The 19,920-nt window shown below is 44.6% G+C and overlaps 1 protein-coding gene across 2 annotated transcripts in view; it reads left to right on the top strand.

Annotated features, from left to right (window-relative positions):
* ATP13A1 (ATPase 13A1) overlaps positions 1–19,920 on the top strand; it is a 63,268-nt gene that overhangs the window by 42,100 nt on the left and 1,248 nt on the right. For both annotated transcript variants that reach the window (XM_068134042.2, XM_068134041.2), the window contains exons 17-25: positions 1,206–1,317; positions 3,142–3,335; positions 6,367–6,463; positions 7,309–7,508; positions 7,731–7,845; positions 8,804–9,000; positions 11,310–11,452; positions 19,010–19,121; positions 19,436–19,579. In XM_068134042.2, the coding sequence (XP_067990143.2) occupies positions 1,206–1,317; positions 3,142–3,335; positions 6,367–6,463; positions 7,309–7,508; positions 7,731–7,845; positions 8,804–9,000; positions 11,310–11,452; positions 19,010–19,121; positions 19,436–19,579 (1,314 nt within the window). The remainder of the gene's footprint in view (positions 1–1,205; positions 1,318–3,141; positions 3,336–6,366; positions 6,464–7,308; positions 7,509–7,730; positions 7,846–8,803; positions 9,001–11,309; positions 11,453–19,009; positions 19,122–19,435; positions 19,580–19,920) is intronic.

Raw genomic sequence — 19,920 nt, 5'->3', positions numbered from 1 at the left:
AACGCAATCAATCGCCTAACTCTGCTTTTTGCTTCACAAGTGGTGCAGGGTAAACCACGTTTCCCTTTGCTCCAGGTTTCTTATTCTTCTTGGATAAGTGTCTAAAAATGAGAATTTTATTATGATAAAGCAAATGAGGAAGTTATCTTGTATGGATGATGTCGACGATCACATTGCACATCTGTTGCACACGCACACTCAGCTCTAAGCTGTATAGCCTGGGTTTGAATCCCAACCCAGCTATAATCTCGGGTTTTCACAGCCAGGGTGATTCATCAGTGTGTGTGCCATCCCTCGGATGGACGTTAAACTGGGCATCCCATCTCCCGCATTCACTAGTGGATGTTAAAGATCCTGTGGGTCCTTCACAAAGAGGAGGTGAGCTATCACCGGCACCATTAACAAATTACAAATTCCTGCCCTAACCAGCAGAGGGCACTGTATCAGTGGCACAACAGAACCCTCAGCCAATGATACTTCCTCGCAGCCTTGTGCTGCATCCGAATGCTGAAAGCACGTCTTCCACCTCTGATCATTACCAAGTACTGTTCATCAGGCTGTGATCAAGCGAGTAAACAAAACCTAACTCGTTCCTCTTTCCTTGGACTGTATTGAAGTCCATTTAATACCCGTGTCTATAATTGAGGTGGGTTATTCATTTTTGGACATTTTTGAGTATACTTGCTGACATTTTGGTGAAACCAGATCTCTGCTGATTTGATGCAAGTTATTGGGGAAACTTTAATTTGCTTCTCTTTTCTAATGATATAAATTTTGAGTCAGTTATTGTTATTGTTGCGGTTTTTAGAACCCACACTTCTTGTAAATAATACTTGTAAATAATTCCCATCATTTAATAAAGTTAGAGGTTGCACCCTTAGTTAGTCCATATGCAACACGTAGGACACCATAGGAACTTTAGTTATTTCCTTATTATGTGTCAGATAAGGCCGTGTTCCCAATAGTTGAATCTACGTTGCATCAATTAAATAAGCATAGGCCCTTCCCAAGGACTCGGGACGGCTAGCTTAAAGGACAAGGGGATTAACCCCCCCCTGATAAGGGGAGAGCCGACCCCCGAATCCGTAACATTATTATTGTTGTTCCAATTCTTGATTTATTAGTTGAATAATGCTAAATTTGATTGTATTTTGCTTTGTCCTTTTTGCTCGCAACCCCCCTGCCCCCTCTCCACCCAACCCAAGGTGGTGATGATAACTGGGGATAGCCCGTTAACAGCCTGCCACGTAGCCCGTGAACTCAACTTTGTGCAAAAGCCACACGTGCTTATCCTGACGCAGCAGGGCAAGGCTGAGGGTACGATGGAGTGCGGATGTGATTGTTGTGGTTACCTGTGACTTTGCTTCCTCTCAATGAGGATATGGAGAAGAGGGTAAAGGTTTTGGGGAGGCTCAGGGGTGTACATGTGATACTTGTTGCTGTACCCACAAAATGTGTGCAAAAGCAGTGTTGATGGGATGGTCTGCACAGTGCAGCTGCACCTTCTCCCTGCAAACTCCCTTAAAGTTACCATGATGAATCAACCACCGAGTAGTTTAGGATTCATATGGGGGGGGCGGGGGGGGCGCCCGTTTACCCCAGAAGGACTGTGTTTGGCCTGTGGAACACTGGTTGTGCACTACCTGTCTAGATTGCCCCAAAAGGAAATCGGTGTATTCGTTGATGCTCTCCATGTTTATCCCCACGCTTATTCAAAAAGCGGGGGGAGTATTTGTAAATCAGCGTCTGTCTGTCCGTCACACTATATCTCCTCCAAAGCAGTTGAGCAGATCTTCACCAAACTTGGTAGCTATGACCACGTGACAAGAAAGTACAAGAACAATACCATTAATGGCCTCGCCCCTGGGTGGGATCAAATACCGAAAAATGCAATTACGGGCACATTTTAAAACGTTTTAAAATGAAACTTTGCATATGCAATCAACATTGAGGAAAGCACGAAATATGTTTTGCAATGGTTATTTTAGATTTGACCCCCGGGTCATGCCACAGGTGGTGGGGACTTTGGGTTAAAACAGGGAAACAATTTTAACTTGAAATTTGATATTAGGTCATTGCTGGTGGAATCTTTTGCTATCTTTACCTCCGCCACCGAAGGTAGATGGAGGTTATGCTTTCATGCCTGTATTTGTCTGTGTTTGTCTGTTTGTGAACAGGATATCTCAAAAAGTTGTGGACAGATTGGGACAAAACTTGGTGGAAAGGCTGGGTGGTGTGTGACAAAGACGAATCGATTCGATTTTGGTGAAGATTCAAATCCGGAATTTTGAGAATTAAAAAAAAAAAAATTCAAGTGATTCTTCACCATTGAGTGATAAGGCCAAAAGCGATATTTAGCATGCTATTTCAAATATTTGTGGATGAGTTGGGTTAAGTAACAAGAACATGCCGATTCGATTTTTGTTCAGGTTTGGATGCAGATCTGACCTATCAGTGGGATACCAAAGGTAAACTGGAAACAGTTCAGGTATGCTCTCTACCGAGTGCTGTTTAAGTTTAACTTTGCTTTTGGAGAGAAGTGTGGAGATTTGCAATGGCGCGCCATCAACTTTGTTCTGGTTAGAATTTGTGCAACTCGCGATTTAAAAAAAAATAAAACAAGCTTTCATTTTAAAATACATTTTGTTTCTTCTTGTAGTGGAGGCAGTGACGTCATTTTTATTTTTATTTACGAATGAATGCTATTAATTTAAATGTACCTTCTACTCACACATCCATAAACCTCCTGGCACCCATGCCCCTATGGCCTAGAAAGGGATCCGATGTCACGGACGCACAAACAAATTATGTGGCAAACGTAAAGCCGGGTATCTCACCTGCAAGTATTTGCTGGTCGACGTGAGATCCCACGGTGTATTTTGATGAAAAGTATGTGAGTTCTCACCGGCACAGTGAATTGCCAAATGCTTCCTTAACCTCCAGGCCGCAGTCTATTGGTGGCATAGCGGCACTCCTGGAAATGATGCAATCGGCAGCCTGGTGCTGCACACAAACAAATGTATTATTATTATTATTATTATTATTATTATTATTATTATTATTATTATTATTATCATTACTACATTCATGTGAGTAGCAATTGTGGAGACCCCACACTTTTCCTGTGTTCCTTTGGTGTAGAGTGGTGTTGGGAGTCCGTCGATAGGTCGGTGCATTTACCTGCGATCCCACATGTGCTCTGTGACCTCACGTGGGAGCACGACCTGTGCCTGAGTGGTGCTGGACTCACTTTTCTACGTGTGCATCACGGAGCCTTCCTGTTGTCACTGCTGCCTCACGTTCGAATCTATGCTCGCGTTGCACCCAAACAGAAGGCACGGCAAGGGTTTCAACAATAACATCAACAAATACTACAACTTATTATTCTTATTGTCCCCCGTTGCACAGCGTAGCGAAAGGGGGACTATGGCTTTCCCCTCCGTCCGTCCGTCCGTCCGTGCGTGTTTGCGTGCGGGAGTGCGTGCGTGCGTAAGCGAAGGACCGCATTCAAATTTGGTGTGTGGGTGCAACCCACGTCAAAATCCAAGATGGCCGCCGCCATGTATGTCTGATGCCACGTATGTCTGAACCTTGTGAGATGAATATCTTGAAAAATAAGCGAAGTACCAACTTCTAATCTGGTGTGTGGGTGTATCTAGGCAGAAGGAAGAACGCTATTGAAAATTGGGTCGCCACGTCAAAATACAAGATGGCTGCCACCATATATATGTCTGAACTTTGTGAGTGAAATATCTTGAAAAATAAGTGAAGTACCAACGTCTAATTTGGTGTGTGGGTGTATCTCGGCATAAGGAAGAACGCTATTGTAAATTGGGTCGCCACGTCAAAATACAAGATGGCCACCACCATATATATGTCTGAACTTTGTGAGTGAAATATCTTGAAAAATAAGCAAAGTACCAACTTCTAATCTGGTGTTTGGGTGTATCTCGGCACAAGGAAGAAGGCTATTGAAAATTTGGTCGCCACGTCAAAATCCAAGATGGCCACCGCCATGTATCTCTGAACCTTGTGAGCGGAATATCTTGAAAAATAAGCGAAGTACCAACTTCTAATCTGGTGTGTGGGTGTATCTAGGCATAAGGAAGAACGCCATTGAAAATTGGGTCGCCACGTCAAAATCCAAGATGGCCGCCTCCATGTATGTCTGAACCTTGTGAGCGAAATATCATATCATAGCATGTTTTCTGCGTCTTCCACTTTGTCAACTCACATCACTTCACCGACAGGGGACCTAGGCGTAACGCTTGTTATATACTTATTTCATCTATTTTTATAACGCCTACCCTCTTTCTATCAACATGTGTAAATTGACAAAATAATACTTGCAGTAAATTGACAAAATAATACTTGCAGACATACTTGTTTATTTGTAAAAGTTCCAAAAAATTGGCCCGTTCTATGAAGTAAACATTATGCAAATCGTTAATTTAAAAACATATGACCCAAATTGCTCTTATTTCAGTAAACTGTAATTTTGTCATTTTCTATTGATTGAACTTTTTTGCGTGCCGCACTCCACCCTACTTCACCCCTCCCATTTACTCCATAAAAACCTCAATATTTATGTATTTTTTGTATACCAAGTCGAGGCTCTTTTTGTATACCAAGTATGAAAGCGAACACATATAACGTATAATAAAGGGAGCGGGAGACAAGAAGGGGAGAGAGGGGGAAGCACAATAACAGTACAGAACAGAGACATCAGGAGATCTGTGGAAGGGAGAGGGCTGGGATGGGGTACACGGGATAAACGAGATGGACACTACAGGGTGTTTCAAGAAAGAAAATGGGGAAATTGAAGGAGGTAGATTTGGGGTGGATTTACAGGGGTAGAAAAGATCAAGGTTTTGGATGGGGGAAGATAAGATAAGATATGGTGGTGAACAGCTGTTTTGAAGACCTGGAGGAAGGAGTGGGATTTAAGAGAGTGAGGGAGTTTTGTTCCAGAGATGGGGAAAAAAAGAGGAATGAAAGAGTGAAGGTGAGCAGAGCGTCTTGATTTTGGTAGTTTCACCAGAAGAGGTTTGCTGGCAGATCTTGTGTGACCTGAAGGAATATTGTGGGGAAAGAGCACAGACAGAGCAGGGGGAGCTAGGCTGGAGATGAGTCGGCAGAAGACAGACCACCAACCTGCCTGCAGCGAGAGAGTGAAATGCCCTCAGAATCGGCTTCATCACGGGAGATTCCCATGATTCTGAAAGCTTTGGTTTCAACCGTGTGAAGCCGAGCTAGGTGTGAGGCAGAAGCACCAGCCCAGAGGGGAGAGCAGTATTCCATCAAGCTGTGGATGAAAGCCTTGTATGTGGTGACGAGCTCAGGTGTGCCAAGGAACCAACTTCTAATCTGGTGTGTGGGTGTATCTAGGCACACGGAAGAACGCTGTTTAACATTGGGTCGCCACGTCAAACTCCAAGATGGCCACCGCCATGTATGTCTGAATCTTGTGAGAAGAATATCTTGAAAGATAAGCGAAGTACCAACTTCTAATTTGGTGTGTGGGTGTATCTCGGCATAAGGAAGACCGCTATTGTACAGTGTGTCGCCACGTCAAAATCCAGGACGGCCGCCACCATATATATGTCTGAACCTTGTGAGCGAAATATCTTGAAGAATAAGCGAAGTACCTTCTGGTGCGTGGGTGTATCTCGGCATAAGGAAGAACGCCATTGAAAATTGGGTCGCCACGTCAAAATCCAAGATGGCCGCCTCCATGTATGTCTGACCCTTGTGAGCGAAATATCATATCATAACATGTTTTCTGCGTGTTCCACTTTGTCAACTCACATCACTTCCCCGACGGGGGACCTAGGCGTAACTCTTGTCTAAACCGGGGTACACACCGGGATCATTCATCCCAGCAAGCTGGTACTCAATTTGCCGACCTCGGAAGGATGACAGGCTGAGTCAACCCCCCTGGTGTTAATTTAGTGATCGACCGGGATTCGAACCCAGGATCCTAGGATCCCAAGCCGGCACCCTAACCGCTAAGCCAACACCAGGCTAAAAAAGCAGGAGAGGAAAAAAAAGTTGAACGGTCATTGCCGTGATGGCCAACTTACCATGTACCTCCATAATGAGTACCTTTAACAGGGTGCTGACCAAATTGCTGGACCAGTAGCATTCATTAACTGGACGAAGCACTTTTACTTGCAAAAGGCAGAGCTATGGGAAATTTAAGAGCGCTTCATTACCATTTAGGTTGATGAATTATCATGAAATACAAATGGCAATACATTTTTAACTGATGTACTTGTTCTTTTCATTGATATCACTGGATTATGTTTAAAAGTACTCTTGCTCATAACTCATGATTGTGCAATATGTATTGATTATCCTTTGCAGGAGTTTGTTATCACTACTTTCAAAGGCCTTGGATTTGTGACTCTCATGTGTGGAGATGGAACAAATGATGTCGGCGCCTTGAAGCATGCAGATGTCGGTGAGTGGTTTCGTTATGCTCGTTGTATTGATCCGGGCATGCTGCTTATTTATTTATTTATTTTTCCCTTCTCTTTTGCAGTGGATAAAAAAGTGGGCTGTATATTTTATGAACGACAATTCTGCCACATTTGGATAAAACGTCGTGCAGACAGTAACTATGCGAAGCACGCGCCGTGTTGTAATGCTTGCGTCTTCGAAAGGACTGCTGCCTCCACATAAATTGCAGGGACATTTGCCGATGCTGCGTTTGCGGCCTAATGGTGCATTTTTCGTGAAAAATGCAGAGTCCATTAATCATCAAGACAAATGGCCCCAATCCTGTCAAATCTTGGAAGCCTGGCATAGTCGAGCCCGGTCAGTGCTTGGATGAACTCCAGTGACGGCTGAGTGCTGTCGACTGAGGGTGCCGCATCTTGGAGCTTCCAATTGGCATGTGAAGTCTGTCGGAGTGAAATATCCCATTGTATTGATAATAAGAGGGTCATAAGTATTAAAAATTCGGAAATGATCAGATCGATTACTTTTAAAATTTTCAAAATAAACTTTCATTTACTTTTGAACATCTCCAAACATCTCACATGACGAGTTGCTCTTTGGTTTCCTTGATCTTGGCCTATTTCGCTTTGGGGGTTTGGTTGGTCATGCTGTATTAAGTGGTGTGTGCTCACTATCCTGTCATCAGCAAGGTTAGTCGTTTACTCATTTTGAGTCAAGGCCAAGAATGCTTGTTTCAAACAGATCCACTTGTATCATCAAGCGGCCAATCGGGCCTGGTCCTGAAAGCCATCTTTTAGGTTCGTTACCTCACTAAGGTCATTACCTGATTTTTGTCGGGAAATGCAGGTGTAGCCTTGATTGCGAATGCCCCAGCAAAAATGCCGGAAAAACGGTCACGGAAAGTTGGAAAGGAGTCCGATGGATGTTCAGATGGCAAGGCTCCAAACGCTTCTGCAGCTTCGAACCACACGATGCCTCGGCCTGGATCACGTGCCGCCCGCCAGCGCATTCTCTCGCGGAGAGAGGAGCAACTTGCCGCACAAAAGGTGCAGCTCTGATTGAACGGGAGTGGATAGGGACGGTAGATGCGCCGTTGAATTTTGAGATTGTGGTGGCTCAAAATTGCATTGTGGGGGATTGCTATTCTATTGGTCTTGTTTTGAACTTGTACAATGGAATTGGAGATCATTGTTTTCATCAAGGTTTATATTTTCAATACTTTAATTATTTTTTGCCAACGTGTGGGTTATTCTTGCACACGTATGCAGGAGAAGTTGAACCAGATGTTGCGAGAAATGGATGAAGAGCAAATACCGCTCGTGAAACTTGGAGATGCCAGCATCGCAGCTCCGTTCACCTCCAAACTTTCTTCCATCGAGTGCAGTAAGTCCCCGTGTCGCACTGGCAGCTCCCATCACAATCCGGCCACTCACTTGGTGGTGTGAATCATGGCATTTTGGGGCCGAGAGGTACGCTCTCACCTCTAAGCTGTCGAACCTGGGTTTGAATCTCGGCCCAGCTATAAACGGTCATCCTTGTGTTTCACTTTCATCAATGTGTGCCGTCCCTCCGACGTCACTGCTCTCTCACTGCTCTCCACTCTCTTTATTCCCCGCTTCTTGCTCGGTGCCGTCCCCACTGAACTGTGACAACTGTCCCTGCCCTCAGCTTTTCTTGCCTCATTACTATGCTGTCATTGGTTTCCCGTCCTTATGGGAGGGGAAGAGGAGGTGTGAGGTGCATTTGCTGAGCCTTGTGGAGTTGGTTAAATGTTAATGTAAAGCAACACAGAGATTATGGAGGGAACGCTTAAAACACTTGGAGGGTGAAACTTTGGGAAGTTTGGTCATTTTTCAATGGTTGGGTCACGATGGGGTTGGGTCACGGTTATCAGCTCCAACACAACCTTAGACACCTGGGCCCGGTTGCTAGTAGCCAGGAATTAAATTTATCCACTGGATAGCTTCTAGCAGCCGGGCCTTGTTCTATCATTTTCGAAAATAAACTACACACTTGTGCTATCCATGTATTAATGGTGTAACTCGTCTAGTTTATACCCGTTACCCCCTAATTCACGTTCCCGCAACAGTATTAAACCTTTTTTTTCTCCTTCAAAAGCTTTCCCAGCCTGGAGATTTGTCAAGGTCGAGTATCGAGTTGTTTCTACTTGCGAGTGGGAAATCCAAACTTTTGATTTGCACATTATTGTAAACCCACACGCCCCCAACGGGAACATCTAGTCCAGCCGAGCGCACCATATTGATGAGAAATAATGTACGGTGTACATGTTGGTCAGGGCACGAATAGTACTTTGTGCTGATCTGGTGTTTGTGGTGTCTAGTCTGCCAGGTCATCAAGCAGGGTCGGTGCACCTTGGTGACTACGTTGCAGATGTTCAAGATCCTGGCACTGAATGCTCTCATCCTCGCATACGGTCAGAGTGTACTCTACCTTCAGGGGATCAAGTTCAGCGATGCTCAGGCCACACTACAAGGCCTTCTCCTTGCTGGTTGCTTCTTCTTCATCTCACGATCGAAAGTCAGTTGCTTGTCTTGGCATCCGATATGTGTTTGCTGTTTCATTCTAAATTTTATTTTTACTCTTACTTTGTCGTTTTCATACATTTTTATGGCGTCGCCCGTAGGGCAATGCCATCTAGAACAGTATTTGTCTGTCCGTATGTCCCCACAAAAGTACACCAATCAGAGCTGAGGATCTGGTCACATGACGGGGACAAGTTTAGTAACCATTATAGTTGCATATTTTACTAAACGGAAATATAATAACCTTCCGTGGAAAGGAAATAACCTTCCGTGGAATGTTTCGCGGTCCCAGCGGGTATCGTAAGGTAGGTAGGAGGTTTCAGAAATTCCTCAATGCAATTGTCTTTTTGAAATGTGATCGACACAGACCTTGCTCCTGAATCCAGACGTGAACAGATTATGACGATTCGCCAGTTTGATATCTCACTACTCGTAATTTTACATTTTATTTAGATATATTAATACAATATTATTAATTTGTGATTGGAATGATGAGTGATGCAGTTTGGAATGAAAATATGGAGAACCTGCTGCCAATGTCTGAAGTTTGAGTGAAGGTGGCACAGGAATGTAGAATTTATTGGTTCATCGTTTGCCATTCGCCTTTTTTTTCTTTTTTTTTTTACCCAAGTCATTCACGAACCGGCTGTCCATGCCTGAAGTCAAATTTCATACTTATATTATTTGCTAACTGGTATCCCCACCCATGTTATACTATCCTCTTCAACTAAAGTATCAAACAAGCTCGGCTACGCTGATGTTAGACTTTCGGTCTTCTTATGTAATACCAGCTGGTATTAATACCCCCTGGTTAAAAAATACCACGACATAGAAAAGAAAAAGAAAAAGAAGCCTTTTATTCGTGTGCTGGTTGAAAGAGCTCAAAATTGGAAGGTGTATATTTCCTCACAAAAAAGTGATTTCAGGAGTGATTGAAGCAGTGGTCTGTTGCCTATACACCACCTGGGTTCAATTTTCTGCCTGATTGAAAAGAAAAATAATTTTCCTTTAGGTTTGGATCAATTTGAAACAACGTTTACCATTTTTTTTCCGCTGAGGAGCATTTCCGTATTTCATGATGGGACAGACGACATTAGCCTATTATACTCGTATATATGGATGTCATTGGCTTTTTCCATCTATTTCCTCAATTATGTCTCTGACATTTTAAAAGTGTAACTTATTGACGAGTTCTTGACTGAATCAACATTGAACTAAATCTGCTCATTTCCTGATCCTCATAAATGATGTAATGGGAATTTCCTCCTTTTATTGGGTACCAGTTCACTGGTAATTCCCTGTTTGTCGTTAAAGGCGGCAAAAAGGGTTGGCGTCAGGAAGGGCATCCGGCCGTAAAACATTGCTTCAAAAAGGGGACCGAAAAACAACAACAACCACGGTCCCCGAAAAAGGCCAACCCCCGCTTGCGGGGAAAAAATGGCCTCTAAAGGTGGTTTATTTTATTTTATTGGGTGCCTGGTGTTGGGCTAGCCTGGTGTTGGGCTAGCGGCTAGGGTGCCAGCGTAGGATCCTAGGATCCTGGGTTTGAATCCTGGTCGATCGCTGAATTAACGCCAGGGGGGTTGAATCAGCCTGTCATCCTTCCGAGGTCGGCTAATTGAGTACCAGTTCACTGGTAATTCCCTGTTTGTCGTAAAAGGCGACAAAAAGGGTTGGCGGCAGGAAGGGCACCCGGCCGTAAAACCTTGCTTCAAAAAGGGGACCAACAAAAACAACAACAACCACGGTGCCCGAAAAAGGCCAACCCCCGCTTGCGGGGAAAAATGGCCTCTAAAGGTGGTTTTTATTGGGTGCATTGTTTTACAGTCCGAGGTGTACCGTTAATGATCTGGGATCACAGAGGAGCATTTTGTGGATCGAGTTACCCTTTTCTTAAGTTCTCTCAAGTGGTAAAATTTTTGAAAAAGAAAAGGTACACAAAATCTAGGCTCATGGAAAAACAAGAGGTGGAGGATATAATTGTGACATTCTGAAGGTTGGGTGGTGGGGAGGGAGAAACAGTCACAAACAAGCAGGTGGATGAAAGGATAGGTAAAGAGGAAGAATGGTAACCTGCAAGTAAGATGGGTGGGTGTGAGGAGAGGATTAATGGGGATGGAAGTATGAGACTGCACTGAGCCGCTATCTTGAATCTGCCATCGGTGCAAGAGTGGGATTGTGTCTATTCGAGTAGACGATATTAAGGAGGTAACGAGGTAATAACATCATAATTAAAGTCGTGACAATTACTGTTGCATTCGGTCGACTGACACAATTGTTGTCTGCACCTTCCTTTTTCCGCAGCCTCTGAAAGTTCTCTCCAAGGAGAGGCCTTTGCCAAACATCTTCAACGCTTATACAATTCTCACGGTTTTGCTTCAGTTCTCCGTGCACTTCTCCAGCCTCGTGTACCTGTACCACCAGGCGCTGGCGTTGCTTCCACCGAGGTACTATCCATGCGCATCTCTTGGTCATCGTCAGGTCCTTAATCCAGTGGATCGTCCGTCTGTGTTTTCCCAAAACTGGCGGCTCGATGATCATCTTGATTGTGCTAAAGCAGAACTATAATTTACAGGGTTGTTGGAGACCCTGAGGCATACTAGTTGGCCCGACCCATCCCGTCCATTGCAACACACCTAGTCTTGTCTTGTATGGTTGTTGTACACCGCTCCTTTCCTATGCCATCTCCAGGCGCTGCATGACGTCATTGCCAGGCACCGAAGGGGGCTCGGCAATGACGCACGCTGAAACGAAGTACTCAGTTTTCACTCCGGTTTCTTATTTGTTTGTTTTCTTGCTTTCTTTTTCTTTGTTGTTTGTTTGTCTGGGCGATATCTCAGCCATCCTTTGATCTAGGACGCTGCAATTTGGGCACAATAATGCGCAGGTCCTTTGGCAAACACGTTATTTTTTTATTTTGATTAATCAATTAATTGATCTAGTCCAGCCAATGATGATTAATCAATTATCGATTAAGTACTTATTTATTTCCTTTCTCATCTGGGCAATATCTCAGGCACCTTTTGAGTTAGTAAACTGATATTTGGACATGACAATGACCAAGTGATTTGGCTGTAAAGGGTATTTTTTATTTATTCATTAATCGATTAATCAATTAATTAATTACCTGATTAATTAATTTTTCAAAAAACTTACAAATTCGGATGAAATGGTGGTGATTTTGGTATGCTTTAGCCAATTGATTAAGAAATTAATTACTTTACAATTAGTACTTATTTGTTTTAATCATTAATCACTTATTTATTTTCTTTTTCATCTGGGCAATATCTCAAATGATGAATTGCGAAAGATGATGGGAATAGAGCCTGTGATTGATGCTGTGAAGAGGAACAGGTTGAGATGGTTTGGTCATGTGTTGAGGAAGGATGAAAGTGACTGGTTGAGAAGAGTGATGGAAATGAATGTAGAAGGAAGTAGAGGACGGGGAAGACCGAGAAAGACTTGGCTAAAGATGGTGGAAGAAGAAATGTGGGCAAGGGGGTTAACAAGGGGAGATGCAGAAAATAGGGCAAAATGGAGAAGATTGTAATGGGGACCGCAAGGCTAACCCCCGCTTTAGCGGGGAAAATGGCCTTAAAATGCATGTTGTTGTTGGGCAATATCTCAGGCACCTTTTGAGCTAGGAAGCTGATATTCAGACACGTCAATGACCAAGATATATATATATATATTTATATTTATATTTTTTTGTATACAGAGTCAAGGCTCGTTTAAGATTTAATTTGGCTGTAAAGGGCACACATTCGTCTTTTCGAAGCTGTTCCATGCGCTCACGCTTTCGAAGCTAAGTGATCTTTCTCAATATTGTGTTTTTGTCGAGACTGTATCTATCTTTCGGTGTATGTACCTATAGCGTATCTTTTGGAAAATTTTTGGTGCTAATTTTTCGTACATGTATACACAATCGTCGGTTAATGCGTATCGAGTATTCTGAGGCCTAGTACTCGTAGGCTTGGCTACCGTACCGTCTCCGACCTTGTGGTTTTGTTTTTCTCTCAGCGATTCGTCGAATGCGCTGCAATTATTTTCGTTCTTTGTTTCCTCCCAGTCGTTCACCCCATACCTCCTTGTTTAATATCTCTACTCAAAAAAAAACAACCCAAAAACATATTTCCTTCCCAGGTCTTATTCGTTTATTTGTTCTTTTTTGTTCGTTCGTTCTTCGTTCGCGATCACGCGATCACGTGGTTAGAAATGTATAATCTCTCCCCCGAACAAATATTTTCTCTCATATATTATAACACCCTTTTCTTCTTTTCCTACAAAAGGATGCTTTCGTCTTGCTCACCAAATCTATTCATTCCAAAATATATATATAATACCATCTCTTACAGTTCCTCCTTTCTAAATTCCCTAAACTATCCAGAACTCCACCCCTCCTTCAGTGTCCTCAAACGTATTTTTGACTCGAAGGTCTCAAACTCAATTTGCAAAAAATGTTCGTTTCCCATGAATCGTACACTTTTCAAAATCCAATCTCACCCCTCCCCTCCAAATCCTCCCCATCACCCATCCCTTTCAAATCTCCCCCCTTGCCCCTCCCCTCCCCTCCCTCCTAAACTCCCCCCACACCCCTCCCCTCCGAGACTCTCCCTCGCTCCTCCCCTCCTAGACTCCCCTCTCACCCCTCCTCCTCAAAGCATCCTCCCTGCTTTTTCCCCCTTCCAACTTTCACCTTCATCTCCCCCAACCTTCTGCCTCGCTCTTCCCCCTCCTCAAATAACACCTCACTGTGCCTCACCCAATCTCCATCAAACCTTTTGTCCGCCCCATTCTTCCCTTTCTCCAAGCTATTCTGAAATCTCTGAAATCTCTGACACACATTCAACAGCTCTCCCTACCTCTTCCTCCTCTTCCACATCTTACCCTACCCCTCCCCCCCCCCCCTGTTCTGGACCCGATGGTCCCCCTTCCTCTTCATTAACGGTATGGACCTCAAACATCCGGGGCCTTCGCTCAAACTTGACTGATCTCTCCATACAGGTTGCTTCTGACAAACCAGATGTGATCTGCTTAACAGAAACTTTCCACCTTCATGATGTCTCTGATGCCATGGTATCTCTCCCAGGTTACTCCCTCCTCCGGCATGATAGACCTGAGCCTCGTCCTGGAGGTGGGGTTGCTATCTTTATAAAAAACTCTTCCTCACTCGCCCTCCACTGCCCTTTTGTTCATATGTGTGTTGTACCGTCCACCAAACAGCGATGACTCCATCTACATCTCGCTGTCTGATAATATGGACCAACTTCTATCTACCCATCCCAACTCTCTCTTCCTCATATGTGGTGATTTCAATTGTCACCATGCCAGTTGGCTGGGTGTGGGTACCTCTCTCACCAGCCATGGCTCTTCAGCAAAGGACTTCTGCGACTCACTGGGACTGACACAATCTGTCAATTTCCCGACCCGGATCTCAGTCAACGGAGCATCTTCTCTTCTGGATTTGGTTATGACAAACTTCCCTGAAAATGTCTGCTGCTCTTCTTCTGCTCCAATCGGCTCATCTGATCATGTGCTTGTCAAAGTGGACATCTCTCTGACCATTCTCAGAGAGCCTCCTCAGCGTCGACGAGTCTGGCATTTCACTCAGGCCAACTGGCACGGTCTTCAAGCAACCATCAATCATCTGGACTGGTCTCCCATCTCTACCGCCTCTGACATCAACTCATCCTGGGAATTCTTTCAAAGTAAATTGCTCTCTCTCTCATGCACAGATTTATCCCATCTCGTCTTCAGTTGTCATACCCTTCCTCCCGTCCATGGTACACGGAATCTTGTGGTGAGACTGTTGCCCTGAAACAACTTGCTTTCGTCTCCTGGAAAGCAAATCCAACGGAAGGAAATCTCATTTCCTTTCACAAAGCCTGAAACAAGTGTGTGTCCACCCTCAGGAGAGCCAGGAAACAATTTCTCACTGTTCTCAAGACCGAACTCTCTTATCTGTCTCCCTCTTCCAAATCCTGGTGGCGTCTGGTCAAATCTGTTTCTGGTGTTTGTTCCCCCTCCATCCCCTCCCTCACCTCAAACGGCTTAACGGCTGACTCCGCACGTGAAAAAGCTGAATGCCTCAACTCTGTGTTTGCCTCTAAATCTTGTGTCCCAAACCCATCCCTCTCTGTACCCACCGTACCCAGCCGTACCCAGCTGCTCCTGGACTCTGTGTCCTTTCCTCCTGACAAGGTGGAAAAGTTTCTGTCAACCCTCGACTCTGATTCTGCAACTGGTCCTGACGGCATCAGCCCACGGGTCCTAAAATCATGTGCTTCCGCTCTTTCACTCCCTCTTTCTGTTCTCTTCACCCTCTCTTTTGCTCAAGGTCATCTGCCATCTGCTTGGAAATCAGCCAACATCACCGCTTTGCACAAAAAAGGTGCAAAAACAGATCCCAGCAACTACAGACCAATCAGCCTTCTCCCAATTATCAGCAAAGTCATGGAATCCATCATTGCTTCAGATATGAAATCTTTCCTCTTCTCCAATGGCTTGATCTCTGATCATCAATTTGGTTTCAGACCTGGTCACTCTACTCTGGACATGCTGCTTCTGCTTTCTAACAATGGATGGAGATCCTCAACGCCAAACAGCAAATTAGAGCCGTCTCCCTTGACATTTCACGTGCCTTCGATACGGTCTGGCACCCTGCTCTGCTCACCAAACTCTCCTCCTTTGGTATCCAGGGAAATCTCCACGCATGGCTGGCGGACTTCCTCTCTGGTCGCAGTCAACGTGTGGCCCTGAATGGGTTTCTCTCATCTCCTCTTCCTGTTCAGGCTGGAGTTCCCCAAGGTAGTGTTCTGGGCCCTGTGCTTTTTCTGGTCTTCATCAATGATCTCTCTGACTCTCTTGAAAATCCTCTCTATCTCTTTGCTGACGACTCTACTCTCTGTCGCTCCATTCCTCATCCCTCAGATCGGCAGTCTGCAGCCTCCTCACTCTCTGCAGACCTGGACAAAATCACAGACTGGGCAAACAAATGGAACATGTCTTTCAATCCTGATAAATCTCACACTCTTACGATGTCTCTCCGAAAAGACCGACTGGAAAACCCTCCCATCCACTTTCTGAATAATCCTCTCCAAGAAGTTCTGTCACTCAAGCTTTTGGGTCTCACTATTTGCCATGATCTTTCCTGGGAAAACCACATTTCAAATCTGGCCTCCAAAGCCAGTCGCCGACTGGGCATCCTCCGTCGTGCGAAGTCCTTCCTTGGCACACCTGAGCTCCTCACCACATACAAGGCTTTCATCCGCAGCTCTATGGAATACTGCTCTCCCCTCTGGTCTGGTGCTCCTGCCTCACACCTAGCCCGTCTTCACGCTGTTGAAACCAAAGCGTTCAGAATCATTGGAATCTCCCGCGATGAAGCTAACTCCAAGGGCCTTTCACTCACTCACTGCAGGCAGGTTGGTGGTCTTTCCGTCTTCTACCGACTCCTCTCTGGCCTTGCCCCCCCAGCCCTCTCTGGGCTCTGTCCCCCAAATATTCTTACAGGTCGCACAAGATCTGCCTGCAACCCTCTTATGGTTAAACTGCCAAAATCAAGACTTTCTGCTCACCTTCACTCCTTCATTCCTCTTTTCTCCCGCCTCTGGAACAAACTCCCTCACTCTCTTCAATCCCACTCCACCCTCCAGGTCTTTAAAACAGCTGTTCACCACCATCTCTTATCCTCCCCCATCCAAAACCTTGATCTTTTCTACCCCCGCTAATTTCGGTCCCCTTGTGTTTTATACCTCTCCCCCCCCCCCTCCCCTTCCCACGCCTCCTGCCCCCAAGCCCTCTCCCTCCCACACTTCTTCCTGCTCTCAAATGTTGTGGTTGTGTGCTTCCCCTTCTCTCCCCATCTTGTCTTCCGCTCCCTCTTTTTGTATATTTTGTTTGTCTGGTTGATTTGTTTGTGAAATAAATGTTAGCTCTTTCACGAGCCTCGATTCAGTATACAAAAAAATAATAATAATAATAATAATAAAAAAAGAAAAAAAAAAAAAAGGGTATTTCTGATTTATTGATCAATCAATTAATTGATTCATTATTCGATTAATTACCTAGTTAATTTTCAAAAAGTTTCAGCTTCGGATGAAACACTGGTGGTTTAGGTATTGTTACGTGCTCCTACCCAAACCCCAGTCACGGTGTACCTCCGAACCCCGAGAGGAGTCACGGCAGAAAGATGTGTTATTCTGTGTGTCAAAGATCAATGGTGAAACCACACCAATTGTTACCAACAAACAAGTATTGTATTAAGGTCACACAAGAATAACAGTACAATAATAATATTAATCAATTGTACAACCAATATATCATTCCTATGATGGCACCATCAGTTTCGTACAATATAACTCACTGTGCTCCAAGTGAGCGAAAAGAACATTCCCAATGTCTCTGTCCCAGCTTCAAACCAAAGTCGATCCACGCTCCAGTGATCGTCAGAACGATGTTGTATCGAGACCAGAATCCCGCTCGGTTGACAGTCACAGTCACGCTGCCTCAAGAGGCGGCTGGGAAATCACACCTTTGGGTATGGACGTTCAACGGCTCCCAATCGGCGAACCGCAAATTCACACTCAAAATCCATGTTACACACACACACCAGGTTAACGTCTGGATGCGGTGAAATGGTTGAAGCGAGGTGAAAACCCTGGAGCGATGCGAAAATCCAGCGCGAGGCAAAATGGCCAACGGTCCGTTCTTGAGACATAACGGCAATCCAATGATTCTCTTCGGAATCAACCGCAAAACCTGTCATGCAGGTTTATCTGTCACAGCGATAACAACTCTGTCACAGGAATCCCTTTCCCAGGAAACCCAAAGTTCGCTAGTGACCCCCGTTCGCCAGCGTTTGCTCCAGACCTCCAAGCAGCTCAAGCAGCTCAGATCCTTCTCCGACCTCACTTGCTCCGCCTCCTTTTTCTCTTCTTCTTCTTCCTTTTTGTCCGGTTCCCGATCCGGTTTCCGGTTTCTTTTTAAAACATTAACTTTTTTTACCTTTTGAAAACAGTTATCTCCAATTCACTTAAACGATAACAATAATAGTACATGGAACCAAAAATGTTTACAGTGGATGAGAACCACAACAACGGAAGTGACGAATCCGTAACAGTATGCTATTAGCCAATTGATTAAGAAATTTAATATTTTATGATTATTATTTATTTATTTAATTATGCAATTAATAAATCGATTATTGTACATCTCCCCCTCCCTATAAAGCCTGGTGTTGGCTTAGCGGGTTAGGGTGCCAGCTTTGGATCCTAGGATCCTGGGTTCAAATCTCGGTTGATTGCTGAATTAATTGCAGGGTGGTTGACTCAGCCTGTCATCTTTCTGAGGTTGGCAAAATGAGTACCAGTTCATTGGTAATTCTCTGTGTGTTGGAAGAGGCAACTAACTGGGTTGGTAGCAGGAAGGGCACCCGGCTGTAAAACATTGCTTCAAAAAGGGGACCACGGTGCCCGGAAAAGGCCAACCCCTGCTCTGCGGGAAAAAAATGGCCTCCAAAGGCGGTTCCTTTTCCCTCCCTATACTATTTCTATGTGCTGCACGGAGGCATTGTGGGGTGCCGAAGACGCGCTAGAGAATATGTTATTTTTTGGCATGTGGCGGTGTAATTTGAATGTATCTGTACTTGTTTGTCTGTTTTTTTGATACATAACAGGTCTGTTGAAGCTGTTTTGACGATACACTGCACAAGATTTGTGAATGCCATCTTTTTTTCCCATCCATAAAACGTCAACACATCTTTTAAAATAATAATCCTTAGTTGTGTCTTAAAGCTTGTACCATCCAGAAACCTAATTGGCCAAATTTGACTTCAAAACAGTTGTTTGGTTTTTGTTTATAAGTAAAAAATACTTTCAAAATGTTTTGTCATCACCAAACGCTTACTTTGAAGCACCTTTTTTTCCAATAGAAATCCATTAACCCAAATAGCACCATCCAGCACTGCCATGTGTTCACCCTGGCACCTTCTTATTTTTATACAGGACAGAAGAATTTGTTAATCTGAGCAAAGAGTTTGCACCGGATCTCGTGAACAGCACGGTGTATATAATGAGTCTCGCAATGCAGACCGCGACCTTCGCAATCAACTACAAGGTGACCTTCCCAACATGGCGCCGTGACTGTGAACGAACTAGCACCAACTCGGCCCACCGCAACTCTTGGATTAATACGGGACGCGTTCACCAAGATAAATGTTTTGAAACAAATTATGTCATTCGTTGCATTGATCCCAAAGAGAAACTCTTAACCAATTCAATGGAAGCACATATTGATAGCAAACACAGCTACACAGCAAACACAGCTACACAGCAAACACAGCTAGTGTGGCTAGATCGTTAAGAGATACTAATTCACCCTCAACAGGCCTGTGTCTAATCAACACTCGTCCTTGCTCTCGGCCCTTTCAGGGTCACCCATTCATGGCAAGCATGCGTGAAAACCGGGCACTTCTCGGCAGCCTGCTGGTCACCGCCGGTGCAATTCTAACTCTGGTGATCGGTGCTGCGCCGGAACTTTCTGCATACTTTCAGATCGTCTCCTTCCCTACCGAGGTAAATCGCCGATCTGCGAGGTCTTGCCCGTGCTGTTGTCGGATTGTTGACCGGTTTTATGTTTGCTCTCGGTCTTTGTTTTGATGCACACAGTAAAAACGGATAATTACGAAATGCGCTCTCATTGGCTAAAAAAGTATGAGGTACGTCATGTCACGTATACGTTCTCGGCTCCACGATTGGCCGTGTAAACATGGACGACGTCACTCGAGGACGAGACGTGGTTGCCTCCAAAGAAACTGCTGGGAAGCTCACCGAGACTGTCTCTACTGCCGCGTGGTGCATTTTATTTATTTATTTTTCATACGGGGATATAAAGTGAAAAGGCTAAACGGATTCGG

This window comes from Myxine glutinosa, chromosome 13 (assembly GCF_964187855.1).
Source record: "Myxine glutinosa chromosome 13, kmMyxGlut1.1, whole genome shotgun sequence".
Taxonomy (NCBI): Eukaryota; Metazoa; Chordata; class Myxini; order Myxiniformes; family Myxinidae; genus Myxine; species Myxine glutinosa.
The sequence above is the reverse complement of the archived record's forward strand: the minus strand, read 5'-3'. Positions and strand labels throughout refer to the sequence as shown.